This window comes from Anser brachyrhynchus, assembly GCF_964034855.1.
Source record: "Anser brachyrhynchus genome assembly, chromosome: 1".
NCBI lineage: Eukaryota > Metazoa > Chordata > Aves > Anseriformes > Anatidae > Anser > Anser brachyrhynchus.
The window spans coordinates 53,038,816-53,052,904 of NC_137694.1; the positions used below are offsets into that span (position 1 = coordinate 53,038,816).

Sequence of the window (14,089 nt, forward strand, 5' to 3'; positions counted from 1 at the left end):
ATAGCAGTGGAACATTAATGGAACATACATCTGGTTTAGTTATTTCAGTAAGGCAGTTTGTACACATAAACCACATAGCAATAAATATTTTATCATTAGTATTATATTAAAAATGAATATTAAGTGCATTTGCCTCCTCTTTTTAACTGCTAATGCTGTCCAGCTCCATTCCCACATTTGAAGAAAAAAAAAAAAAGGAAAAAAGGGCAGTACCATAGGGCTTATATTAGCTTTGTACCACTAATTGGACAGAAGGCTGTGTACAGCCATGTTGATTAATGGCTCTGCTCTCAAACTGGGGACTGCAAGTACAAAAGAATTAGGTCTCTGAATTTGCATAGTTTCTATAATTACAAACTTGATCACAGCTCTCTCCCGTAGTCAGGTTCCCCCTCCCACCCCTACACTTCTGGTAGTTTAACTTGTGCAAGTCTGACTGCTGACAGGTACAATCATTAGGTACATACGACAAATGACAACCCAATCAATCTGCATACCTGCTATGCAGTTTACGGTGAAAACAAGGTCTAAAATACCGAAAATCAACCAAAATCCCAGCCTTCTTCCATAAAGAATGCTTTGCCCCACTGCAGAGACAGATTTTTTTAATTGCTCTCACTCCAGACAACTCATTTACAACCGTAATAAATAATTTCCAACAAATTCTGCTGACTTAAAGACAGGGAATATATTCTTATCAGACCGCACTTAGAAAGCGAGTCAGACAGAATAAAATAGAACTAACCAAATCAAACTGGGTTCAGACTGACAACTTTGCCAGCCAGAGAGCAAGTATTGCAGGCAGACAGGAATACAACAAGACTTGGCAAAGGAAAAAAGATCAGCAGCCAAGTTCTACTGAATAACCAATATGTAGATGACAGGGAAAAGAGCTGGATAGTTTAATAAGCAGCTATGATATACATTTTTAAAAGTGTATTAAAAATAGCTTCTAAATAACGGGTAATATTCATCTGCTCTGCTGGTGGTCCTGCTCTGCAGCTGCCTTGTTCAGAAGCCCTGCCAGTCTGTTCCAATCACAATGGGATGCTGTCACGGACTTGATGTGACACATCGGGACTCACCGTGATCACAGGTGCAAGCCCACTAAATGGCTACTAGTCTTGTGCCACCACTTCATATTTATCTGACACTTGGCCCAATGATAAGAACAAAATTGGAAAAAATAAGGAAGAAAAAAAAAACAGTCTTGGCACCCCAATGCCATCTCTTCCATCTGCTGGAGCATTTTTAAGGCTGTTTTTACCAGCTCATTCTCACTGACCGTCCTGAAGGCAGTCAGCGATGTTACAGTTCCTTATATATAATTAACTGTGTCTCAGTTCCCTTGGTGACATATTCTCAAAAGGCTTGCAGAAGCCAAAAGTGATAGTCAGTCAGCAAGCTAGCTCAAGTCCTTAACCACCCACTCCCTGAAATCCCTCGCTCTCAGTTCCTCAGTTCCTCGTTTCTGCCCCCTCACCTCAGCATTACTCTCAGTAGCTGTTTGCAGGGCAACAAAACTAACTGGATACAGCCAGGATACAGCCAGTATCCAATTCCTAGAGCCATATCTGGGATATTTGTTTTGTTTTTTTAAGGGTTATTTATCACCTGCATTTCCTCTTTGTTCCAGTTTCCAGCACAACCTTTGAAACAGCTGTGTCAGCTCAGTTGGACAAGGTTTAGCTTAAGGTTAGGTAGACTGAAAAGGGTAGGTCCTTTCAACCATTCCATTGCAAGGATGCTGCAGCATGCTGTTTATTCTGCATTCGGTTTCGTATTATTACTACATACTTACTCAGTACAGATTTAAGCTAACCGTCTTTTAAAAATTATTTTCCTCTCTTCCTTGGCTCCATTTTGCACTCTTCTCCTCCTACACAAAAGACCGTAACTTTTTTCTGGACCGATGTTTGATTTCTGATTTTTAATTTTATTTTTCTTCTACAATCTCCTTCCCACACTGAGAAAATGCAAAGCACAAGTTCCAGAACCCGTAAATTGATTCAATTCTTTCTAATTGTCCAGATAGTCTTAAAAAACATTTTTGAAACAAGACAGGGTTTTGTTTGGTAAGTTTGGTTCTCTTTTGTTTTAAACTGCACTCTGGTTTTGAAATACTCAAGCCAGTTGCTAGCACAGGAAGACACATCTGTAAATGGCTACTGTCATACAAGTTCCAGTACAGGAATGTCTTTTCAAGCAAAAAAGTATAGGCAACATTAAAGGAAAAAAAAATAATCAAAAGTTGATTTTGTTTGCTTAAGGAGATTTTACAGTTTGTTCTAGGAAGAAAGATTTTTTTAATTCTTACCAGGGACACGTTTTAAGGCCAAAACAACAAGAAAAAGGCAACACCCAAACAGTCTCAAAGAGATGTGGAGTTGAAAGCAGCTACATAATCTGTTTTGTTGGATTTTTTTTAATACCAAAATAAACTAGTCTTCATCATTGTATGTCTAAACCCAGAGAACCAAACTAAAACCAAAGCTTTTAGTAAGAAAACTTAGCTCTGTTGTTATTAGTTATTTCAGAAGAGATAAAATATCACTTTAAAACACCGTTCTTATATCACAGTCATTTCAAAATTATGTGAAAATAAATCTAAAAAGTCATTTCAAATCAAGGTGACAGCATCCAAATTGCCGTAGAGGTCTGGATTTGTCAAACATTGGTCAGATGCTACAATCAAAACCCAAATTTCCCAACTCCAAGTGGGAGTCATCCACTGGGAGTTGTCCCAAGTGGGAGATGCCCATCTCCAAGTGGGAGTGGCCGTTATCAAAGTATCCACTGATGTCAACTAAATAGCAGCCTTGGAAAATAGTTTCCAGTCCTTTGATGGAGAAGGCCAGAGACAGTCTCACTAGACTTCTCTAAACAATATTTTATGTAAAAGGGTAAACTCAGGTACATAGGAAATATAAATAAATAGAGATAGTACTGGGCAATGTAATAATAATTAATGTTCTATACGTATGATATATATGAGTAAACAAAGCATAAGAAATTATACTGTCAATACATTTATTTTTGCCAGAAAAGTGCTTAACTAGTCAACATGTCACAACAGCTTATCTGCTAACTATGAGAGACTACTTGCTTTCTTTTGACTCTATTTTCACTTATACAGTACTAGTCACTTGTACAGCAACTGACGTAATTGAATCTTGGTTTCAGACAGGGTATATGGGTACCACTAAAATACATGAGCTTTGGGGAGAAGTTAGAGAGGGTTTTGATGAGCTTTTCTTATTTATTTATTTCACTTGCTTGCCTTTAGGCCAGTTAAGTTAAAAAAACAGAAATATTTTGTTTGGTAAGGCAGTAAAAGATTTGAGTCACAGCTCCTACTAGGGGGAGAAAAAATACATGCCAAAGGCACGCACCCAGGTTCTGTGCAACTCTGTTAAACTAGAACAATAAAAGCACTATCTTTGCCTCAGGGAGCCTGTAGATGGTATCAGCTGCTGCACTTGCATGCCCAACCAAACTAAGCTGAGTTTGCAAGATACAAGAGGATAAGAGCATGAATGAGTTCTTTGCAAAAGGCAGCCAGATATCCAGTGCTTGAAGGTAAACAGAATGAGGAAAGAGCTGCTGGAAGCAAGGAAAGTAATTGAAAGAAACACATCCCCAGCGTCAAGTAATAGCAATGGGTAATAGCACATTGTTTAAACAAAATGTAAGAAGTCCTTACTAAACTGCTTTAAACATACTTTCAGTATCAGACATCTGTGCGTATTTTTCAGAGTTGACTAAACTACTAAGAATTATTGTGTGCTTGAAAACTCATTTAGCACCTGTTTAATAGTGACTGGTGCTTTATGAATAGTTTACTGGAAAAAAAAGGAGACTCACCTTGTATAAAGCAGGAATGATTTGATGCATTTTCAGGCGATGAAATACAAAGATATCGTACACTGCTGAAATTGCCAGAACAGTCACTCCTTGCTCCTTCCACAGCATGCTGCACCCAGCGCACACTCCCGTTCCCAAGATCCAGCCCCAAGTACTAGCTGAGGAACTTCTCGTAGAGCAGTGCTTCACGTAACACATCAGGGAAAGCAGAAAGAAGAGGCAGGCTCCGATGTCTGCCCTCCCCACAATCCCTGCTACGGCTTCAGTGTGGATCGGATGGGACGCAAACAGCAGACCTGCTATCAAGGTCCAGTACCCATCCCCAAAGAGGATCCTGGAGAAGTTTGTGAAAAGGCCTGTGACTGCAGCATGCAACAGGACGTTTACAAGGTGATAGCCCCATGGGTCCATCCCTCCAACAGCATGATTGATGCGGAAGGAGAGCGTGCAGAGAGGTCTGTATGACTTGTGGCTCCCACTGTGAGTGAGAAGTGTTCCCCAGAAGTCATTGTAGAATATATGCGTCCACGGTGTCTCTGGCAGAAGGTCCTGGTTTGTCTTGATGGCTCGGCTATAAAACACAAAAATTTCATTTCAATAGAAGGAAAAGGATACAAATGAAAGGTTGTGAAAATGTAATCACACTGCTACAAGAAGAAAGAATGGCATTGTTTTGATGCTGCTTTAATTCAAGTTTCGAATTTTTACAGGAGGTGTTAGAGAAGTCTGCATCTATTGACTTTTTGCTAAAGCAAAATTTCCATATAAATTGGCTTTTAAAACATTAGAAACAGATGTTATGCTGCTTCCATTAAATTAAAACACCCTTCAGTGGCATTCATCTGAATCTAACCCAGGAGTAATCGGTTAAGATTTGATGAGTTATAATTAAAATGTAAAAGAAATATGAAAAACTGACAAACGTTATTGTTGAAACAACTGATCCTCCAGTAATTCAGAACTAAAACCCCAACTGGCCTTTTATACTGAATTTTTAATTTAGATGTTGGAATGAAATCTCACTGACATGGATGAACAATAAACACAGAAAGTCGGTAGGAAGATGCAAATCTGTGGTGCTGTATGGGCACTCCCACAACTTTCTCATACATATTTTGACTGACAATATTTTCAGTTAATACCCTGCTAAAGACAGACAGCAGAATATTTTATAGGTGAAAATACATGTTCTCCTTAAATTTCTTATATTTACAGTTGAGGAAAAAATATTTTTTTACATTGTATTAGCTTATGACTTCCAGTCTGTGTCAGCTTGATTGGGGGAAAAAGAAAACTGCAGTTTTCAGCATTTTTGTTTCCAACCACCCTGGCAAGGACTGGTGCCAGCCATTAGCAGTCTCCATCTCTAATTCAATACTGTGAAAATCTGTCCCCTATGTTTGTACAAATCTAATCATTTGCATTTAAAATTTATGCTGAGGGAGAAGGTGTGAGACCTGCTTAGCTCAAAATGATGGCTAGAATTTAATTAATTACTTGTCTTCATAACCAAAATTAAATTTAAGCTGTTCTGTAAAGGTGCTTTGTTTTTACTACTAAGCTTAACTCATTTAGCATTTATTTTATATGGGTAATTAAGAATCCAGCCAGTTCAAGACTCTACTGTTAAAAATATTAAACAAGAGAAATGATTTATCTCTATTTCTTTACTCATTCCCTCTTCCTGCCTTTCAAAAAAATACCTTCCCATAATTAACCATTTTTCAATTCAGATGATAAAGAAAAAAAACCAGTGTGAAATTCAGGCCAGTGTTGGAAATGCACTAGCCTAATTCATTTGCCCAAATTCGCCTCACATTCTCACCCCCAATGAAACAAGTCCCCTGCAACCTGTACCCAAAACCCAGTTTTTATGCTGTTAGTTTCGGGAATATTGTCTTGTTCTTTAAAGAAAAATGGTCAGACACCTATATGCTATGTCACAGGATCTTCATGCAAATGCTCTAAATAACATGCAGCTCAGCATTTCCATTGTCTAGCGCACACTGCTGTAATGCTTTCAGACACGCTTCCTCCCGGCGTGTCCTTTTGTCTCTGTGCACATGGAGGTTATGAAGAGGTCAGCTTAAATCCCTTAAAGATCTGATGATGCCTTCTAGAATGCCTGAAAATTTTCATTTTGACTTCTGCTTATGCAGTGGATCAGGTTGCTTCTATTTGTTTTCCCAACCCCACACACATTTTTCTCATTTCAGTCCAGTCACAAAAGAACACTGGAAGAAAACAAGATCTTTGTTTTCACATTATTTATCTTGTCCTTCCGCAGAGTCCCTTCCTGAAATCTAAGTCCTCTGTTTGTGATTTCAGTTTGTAGAAGCACTCTCAGAATCACCATGAGGAAAAAAAAAAAAACAAAACAAAACACTAGGAATTCAGTAAAAGTAAAACAGGTGTTAGGCTAGAGATATTCCTTTCTCTTCTAAGAAAAGAATAGTATGTAAGACTACAAGCTCCTGAACAGTGAGTGGTGTTAAGAACGGCTATCAGATGTCAGAATTTAGAGTTGAAACCCTGAACTACAAACACTTTTTTTTCTTGGGGAAATGCTAAAGAAATAAGTGGCAGCAAAGAAGTTGCCACTGCAACTGCCCTCCTCAGAGGCTTAGTGCTCTGCTGCAAAAAGGCTAGATAGCAAACACGTTAGTCCTAGGAAATGTACGGTTTTGTATCTTTTGCAGATGTGCCCATTTCCAATGCTTCCATTTCCATACAACCACTTCGTAAGAGAAAAAAAAGTAACCGTACACATCTATAAAACATATATATATATATATACATGTACACATGTATAAAGCTACTGGTACAGATGTATAAAACAACTCCACACTGCACTTAATAAGAAAAGGGACCGGCTCTGTCCCTCTAAGTGAACAGCTGCCCTACCATTCCTTCCCACGCAGCATGTATCCCCTTGTTGGTCTCTTCCTTGCCAAAAGTAAACTGCTTTCCTCAAAATCATAAAGAAAGCTATTGTATATTCTGAAGGCATTAATTCAGTCAAATTTCATTTACAGCCTTAAGAACAAATTTGATGCAAGCCTGATCCTTTCCTGTTCAGTCCTGCTCATATTTAAAAAAAATAAACAGCAAGCCTTGTAGATACAGTATTGATCATCCTGTATTTGGCTACAAAATTCATCAGACAATTGTGAAATATATGTAGTTTCTCATGCGTGTAAAGGTAGCATAGGTTAATACCTGTCAGCATGAAAAATACAGGAACTGCTGGTTCCAGCTTACTCAACAGCCCAATCATATCAAATGTTGGACCCTCTGTGAGACAGGATTTGAAATAAAGTTCTTTCCACACGATTATTTTTTGTTAAATGTTTGAATGTAACAACAACAAAATAGTCTAGTTAATGTTTTGGGATACTGGAAACACTAATGCAAGAGATGAAGCTAGATGTCAGACAGCAAAGAAGCGCGTCTCACATTGGCTACTTAAGCTTCAACTGCTACTCTATTTCACGTTATCAAACGTAATAAAATCCACATTCGGTCAACATTTCACTTGACTGCACAACAGGATGCAGGAAAATGAATATCTGAGGTACCAGAGCCAGGCATTTCTAAGCCATCTTGCTCTAAGAATCAAAAGCAGAAAAAGTCTCCAGCTTCCCACAGCCTCGCCAGGCCCAGCCATGGGCCCCCTGAGCCAGGCCCTCCCACAGGCCCATGGCCTGGCCCAGCTGCCCCCAGCTGCCCTGCTCCTATCTAGTGCGGCCCCATCTTTCTTTAATTATTAAATTAACAAGCTGTTAATTCTGCTGCAGTAGTGGTGCTTAGTCACTGATTTCAACGGCAATTTTAAAAGCCGTCCCTCTTAATGCCCTGGCAGGCAGTGCTGACATGTCCTTTATAATGCCTCTGCACTCGCAGCGACTGGGGCTCTCCACAGATAGAAAATGTTATTAATTGCTGGCTTCAGGAAAGACTCTGGGATAAAGGAAACTACAAAACGCCTTTTTAGCCTTGTCTTCTCCTTCTCCTTCACTCACAGTTTACCTCCAGGTTACGTCCTGCAGATTAGTCCAATCTTGCTAATGGGCATAACGAGAGAAACTCGCCAACTGCAGTCATCACTCTTAAAAAGAGCTGTAAACTCTGCTCTCGCTAAAAGGCAGCAGGTCACAAGGGAAAGCCGTTTTTCAAAGCTCCAACACAACTGGCATTTTTACTTTCAAGCAGCCTCAGATAAGGCTTGCAGACTCAGCCAGGGAACTCGCTTTCGTCAATTTTTAATGCCTGCCCATTTCACGCATCCCAGGAGAGTGGGATATCTTATTCAGTGTACAACAAATGGATCGGTTTGAGAGGGGGAAAAAAAAAAAAAAAGAATCATAGCCAGCTATCAATACTTTAAAAATAGAAGTCGGAAGAAAGACAAAAGCTGCACGGGAAAATCATCTGCTTATCTACTCAAAAGATTCCTTCTGCCTCCTGCTTTATAAACTGCTGATTTGCCTGGGTCAGTACACACCTTCATCACAATTCAAGTAAGATTTTTTTCATCAAACTCAAATAATGCTGGAGACCCAGCAGTTCACACACGCACATATACATGCATACAAAAAAGCCCAGATGTTTTTAAAATTAACAGCTCTATATGTCCTAAACTTCTGCACTAGTGCTAAACCGATCCAGGTGTTAACACCAGGGTAAAAAAACAGATGCAACATTCTAAAGTGATTTAACGCGTTAAGCCATATGTCCAGCTTCAATATTGCTAATGGTCCCCATATGCTGAAAATGAACATCAGCATTTGAAGTATGGAACATATTTTTAAGAAAAAGGAGAACTCCCAAATGTGCACACAGGAAGCTATTGCCCAGCCTTCTCTCACATAAAACAGATAGGCAGTGATGGACTGGCAAGTCTCTACTTGGAGGTTCTTCCTTGTTTTTCCTCAAGATCATTTTAGAATATTTTTCATTTACTCCCTTTTCATAAATAACAATGGAAAAGTACCCTAGAGCGTTTTTACAGTATATCTTAACGAGTCATGCTAAGGACGCTTACGAGATTACATATTACCTATAGAGACAACAAGCCTGAAAAAAAAAACTGCCAGAGACTCTTTTTTGGAGTAGAAATTAGCTTCACATCTCCCAGATACACAGTAGCTGAATCTACCTTTCCAAACTACTCACAGGCTATTTGTTAGGCAGATGTGTGGTCAGAAAGCAGGCAAACAACAGACATCATCTATTGTACATGCCTACATCTAATATAGATGGTTGTCTGTTATATATGCATATAAGTCTATGGGGCCTGATGGGATTCATTGCAAGGTAGCCAAAGAGCTGTCTGATGTCATCATGAGACCTCTCTCAATTATTTTTCAATGGTCTTGGGAATCTGGAGAGGTCCAAGTTGACTGGATGATGGCAAACATTGTCCCTGTTTTCAAGAAGGGCAAAAAAGAAGACCCTGCTAATTACAGGCCTGTCAGTCTAACTGTAGTGCCCACTAAAATTATGGAGAAAATTATTCTGGAAGTTACTGCAAAACACCTGAAGGACAACGTGGTCGTTGGTCATAGCCAACACAGGTTCACGAGGGGAAGGTCCCACTTAACAAACTTCCTTTTATGACAGGGTCACCCATCTAGTTGACCAAGGGAAGCCAGTTGATGTCATCTTCTTGGATTTCAGTGAAGATTTTTTTACCGTTTCTCACAGTATACTTCTGGTCAAAATATTCAGCATACAGCTAGATAAATATATAATGTGATGAGAGAACAATTGGCTGAGGGGAGGCCTCATGGCAGCCTGCAGCTCCCTCACAAGGGGAGCGAAGGGGCAGGTGCTGAGCTCTGCTCTCTGGGGACAGCCACAGGACCTGAGGGAACGGCATGGAGCTGGGACAGGGGAGGGTCAGGCTGGGTGTTAGGGAAAGGTTCTTCACCAAGAGGGTGGTCGGGCACTGGAACAGGCTCCTCAGGGCTGTGGTCATGGCACCGAGCCTGCTGGAGTTCAAGAAGCGTTTGGACAACACTCTCAGACGCATGGTCTGATTTTTGAGTGGTGCTGTGCGTACCCAGGAATTGGACTTCATGATCCTTGTGGGTCCTTTCCAACTCAGGATATTCTATGACTCTGTAATTGTCATACTTTGGACAATTCTCATACATGACCACAGACTACAGTATACATATAGTCTGTATTGACAGCATAAAAGGAAAAAAAATCAGAAAATACTATCTCGTGCATAGATATGTCTTATGAGCAATAAGCATAAGTACATGAAAACTCATTCATTTAAATGTTTAATTATAGACTCAAGGGAACTAGTTACCGTTCTTGTAGATGTCTGGCGGCAATTATATCTTGGATGTTCTGTTTTAAAATTCATTCCTTCTCAACAGTTGTGAAAGTGGAATTTATCTACATACAACTCCAGCAGGCTGTAAAAACTTATCGGTGCCACTTCACAAAAAAAAAGGTATCTGTATTGTATATTGACTAGGGACACCTGCAGGAGACCAAATTACGTGCATCCTCTGGGTTTCAGATTGCAGCTATCAGTTTCTCTTAAGAACAAATATTTAGGTGAATCTCTAAAGAACGGCCAATAACTCAGATGTTTTCAGACAGGAAATACTGGGTAACAAGTAGCTAAGTGATATATAGGATCCTGAGTTGCTGGCTGTGAGACCAGGACTATACACACCAAACACTGCAGAAAAAACACCTACATTCAAATCATATTTTAAACTAATTAAAGCAATACCTAACACCACCAAAGGGAAATAAAGTGTCAGTAAACTAGTGCTTAGCTAAATTCTCCCAATAGTTCAGTCCTTTTCTTCCTGTTTAGAAATACCTGAATGCATCCAACTCAGCGCTCATACATGAAAGATGATATATTTTTAATATAATATTCCTATCTTGTATAACTGCTGGTGAAAGCTATTAACTATGCAGTTTGTATAGGAGAGTATATAAATAAATGATAACATTATTTACAGGTTTTGGAATACTACTGTCCTTTAACAGTAATTTCATAGCCAACTTAAGTTTAGTACCAGAACAAACAGAAACCACAAGTAACAGGGCTGTAAGTAGTGTCTTTCTCATAAAACTTTTGGGGTGATACTTTCCTGAATTAGATATAAGCAGAATGGAAAGATCCATCAGTGAGACAACTATACTATACCCTCACATACTTGCAATTGCCATCAAAAAGGAAGACAGAGAAAAAAATCAATAAAAAAAAAATCACTGTCAAAAGTTATGGTCTTGTTTCACAATATAGATGTAGACTTTCTAAGATTTTTCTAAACTGCACAATGTCTTTTAAAGGAATCGATCATTTAAAATACACAATGCACATCTGTAGAGTATAATGGAAATAAATACATTTAACAAGGTAACTTCAATTCCATCAGTTGTGGTTTGATTCTTCCACCAGTAGGCTACAATTCAATAGCCCACCGGCTGTAGCTTTCTAGACCTCTCTAACTTTCCAACTAAAGACGCACAGTGTTATTCTGAAGAAGGAATGGCATCCTGAACCAGTGGTGGTACCCATATATAACACCAGGTGCTGTCAAGCACTGCTTTAACTACACTGAAGCATGCTGCAAGCATTGATTTTCTTATTGACCAAAAGAGCTTTGAAAACTTTAAGCTGCTAAAGGTTCAAAACATTTTGGTTACAAGAAGGTTGAGTTGGCCTGAAAAATCTTTTCCTCCCAGAACATAAATATTTCAAAAGCTAACCATAAAGGCTTCAGACTGTATCCTTCTCCATACTATAAGCCCTTTCGTTTCTAAGTGTGTCCTCATATGCTAAAAGAATCTGGCTTTAATATTAACCCTAAGGGCACCTCACTTCCTCTCAGTTCAATCTTTTGCTTGACGTAACAAACACTAAAAGATGGACTACGTGAAATCTGAAACTCTGATGTCAACTGCCTGGTTTAGGACTAGTTGATTATTCAGACACAGGTAAGAAACATGCTGGAGGGAAGCAAGAAAAGAAATTAATAATTTCTGTTTCCAAACAATGGCATACCATCAGGTTTCTCTCAGGAGGTAGCAGATACACACAGTGGGAGAAGATGAGCTCCTGTCTTTGTGTCTGTTCCCCACATTTCTTCACCTACTTGTGCAATAGGTCTACAAAGAAGCATTTATTGAAAAAATGGTTAAATTACTAAACCAGAAAATGTTTTCTCCGTTTCTCACAGCTGTTACATACGCTAACCTCTCCCCACCACGCCATGTAATACAAATTTTCTAATCCTGTTCCCCTAAGACTTCAAGATATTCAGTATTTGCCTGATAACATATTCCTTCAAATACATATTAAAAGTTATTCTTTACAAATATTCTTCAGTGCAAACTACTGCCTGGCAATAGCTCATGATTTATTTCACACACGCACACGTGCACACACACAAACGCATATATATATATGTATGGGTAAAAATGTAATTCCAAGCTTCTGAAGCGTGGTCAGAATTCATAGCTGAAACCTCTGCTGCCCTTTTCAAATCTATTTTAGATGATAAAAGTGGGCCCAGCAGGCCTTATTAGATTTACTGTTCCACAGAAGAACATGGCAGTACCCTATTTCTCTTCCCTACTTCCCTTTGAGAAAATAAAACATAAATATTATTTTTTTTGCCATTTCACCATACAGCTACTCACAACAGTACAATTATCTCTAAGGAAAAAGACATTTTAAGGCTTGAGAATACAGTAGTTACAGTGGAAATGTTGAGACTCTTAGCTAGATTCATAGGACAGACATTAAACTACTTTTTCTGACAAGCCACCTACTGAATATACATAAAGCCTTTCCAAAACATGTATATTTTAAACAATTATATGAAAAACAAGGCATACCTCCTGTACCACTACTGAAGAGCTTATCAGTCACATATCAGTCCCACTAACAGTTCTATATTCTTTTCAGTACATGGCAGACTATTCTGAGGAAGCAAAGCTCAGTCATTTAATTTTTTAAAACTTACATCTTTTGTGATTCAAGTCTATTTATTGACAACAGTTTCAGAAAGTTCAGGGTGATTGTGCATAATTATGCCTAAACACAAGCTTCTTGTGTACTCCCAATTTAAAGCCTGAAAGACTTTTTAGGCAGCTGACTTTTATTTTTAGTGAAGCATTGAAAAGAATGCCCAGGAACACGTACACACATAAATATAGAAATAATGAGTAGAGGAGAAACTTTTGAACCACAACATAATGTACATAATGTACAGACAGCGTCCTTTTTATCTTTTACTTGGGGGGAAGGAGAGGAGGTTACGTGAGGGAGTGTGGTTTTAAAGGGAAGTGTCAATTTATTTTGTATAAATTCCTTAACTCAAGCCTTTTATTTAGGCGCCCAGAAAGCCTTCATTAACAGAGGTCTGGTCTAAACTTAAAGTTTTACTGCTTTAACTAAAAGGTATCCTACTAAATCTGTTTAGTGAAAACAAATACCCAGAGGTCAACTTTAACCTTACACTAGCTTTAGAACCCATATTGAAGAAATGTCCATATTTGGGGGAGGAAAAAAAAAAAAGGCAGCCCCAGACCAGCTACTGTTGGTAATATTTCACTGCAAGAGTCAACTGATTCAGACAGCAGTCAAAATCACAGTGGCTTTCCTTCCTTTATTCAAAGCACTGCAAAGCCCAGATCCCTCAATGCTAAAAGCTATCAGCCATGGAATTTGTGTACACCCCAAATTCTCCTCTCTCGAAAGAGTCTCCCCTTCCCTCCCTTCAACCCCATCTGTAAGTTGCATAAATGCGTAAAAACAGTGTTCTGACCCACAGCAATTGCACACACAAAGATGTAGGCTGATGACATGCCCCAAAATTTCTACTGAATGCTTGCCTTCCAGCTCCTCCTCCTGCTCAACAACTGGGAACAAAGCATTTGCACATTGATAACTACCAGAAACCAAAAGTTGGGGAAAAAAAAAAATCTAAGATTGTAATGTGGTGACAAATTTTCCCATCAAAAAGCATCAGGCTTTAGAAAACCAAGTGCCAAGATCATTTTGCAAGTGCTTATGAACATTGCACTTAAAATTTTTAATACAATATTTGCATTGTCCTAACCTCAAGCTGGACATGATTTTTTGTTCCAAATTTCATAGACTAAGTTCCTTCTCTGCATACCTGTAAAAATGCACAATTAATTTTATGTAGGAAAGTAAGTAGGAAAATAAGCATTTTCC

General features: G+C 38.8%; 1 protein-coding gene across 5 annotated transcripts in view; it reads right to left on the minus strand.

Moving 5' to 3' along the window:
* TMTC2 (transmembrane O-mannosyltransferase targeting cadherins 2) overlaps nt 1-14,089 on the minus strand; it is a 253,812-nt gene that overhangs the window by 145,074 nt on the left and 94,649 nt on the right. For 2 of the 5 annotated variants that reach the window (XM_080569816.1, XM_080569813.1), the window contains one exon: nt 3,865-4,435. The exons of 1 other annotated variant lie outside the window; for it this stretch is intronic. In XM_080569816.1, coding sequence (XP_080425942.1) covers nt 3,865-4,435 — 571 coding nt within the window. Of the gene's footprint in view, nt 1-3,864; nt 4,436-7,083; nt 9,508-11,908; nt 12,013-14,089 lie in introns of those variants that run through there. 2 more of the 5 variants (XM_080569814.1, XM_080569815.1) reach the window with 2 other exon arrangements.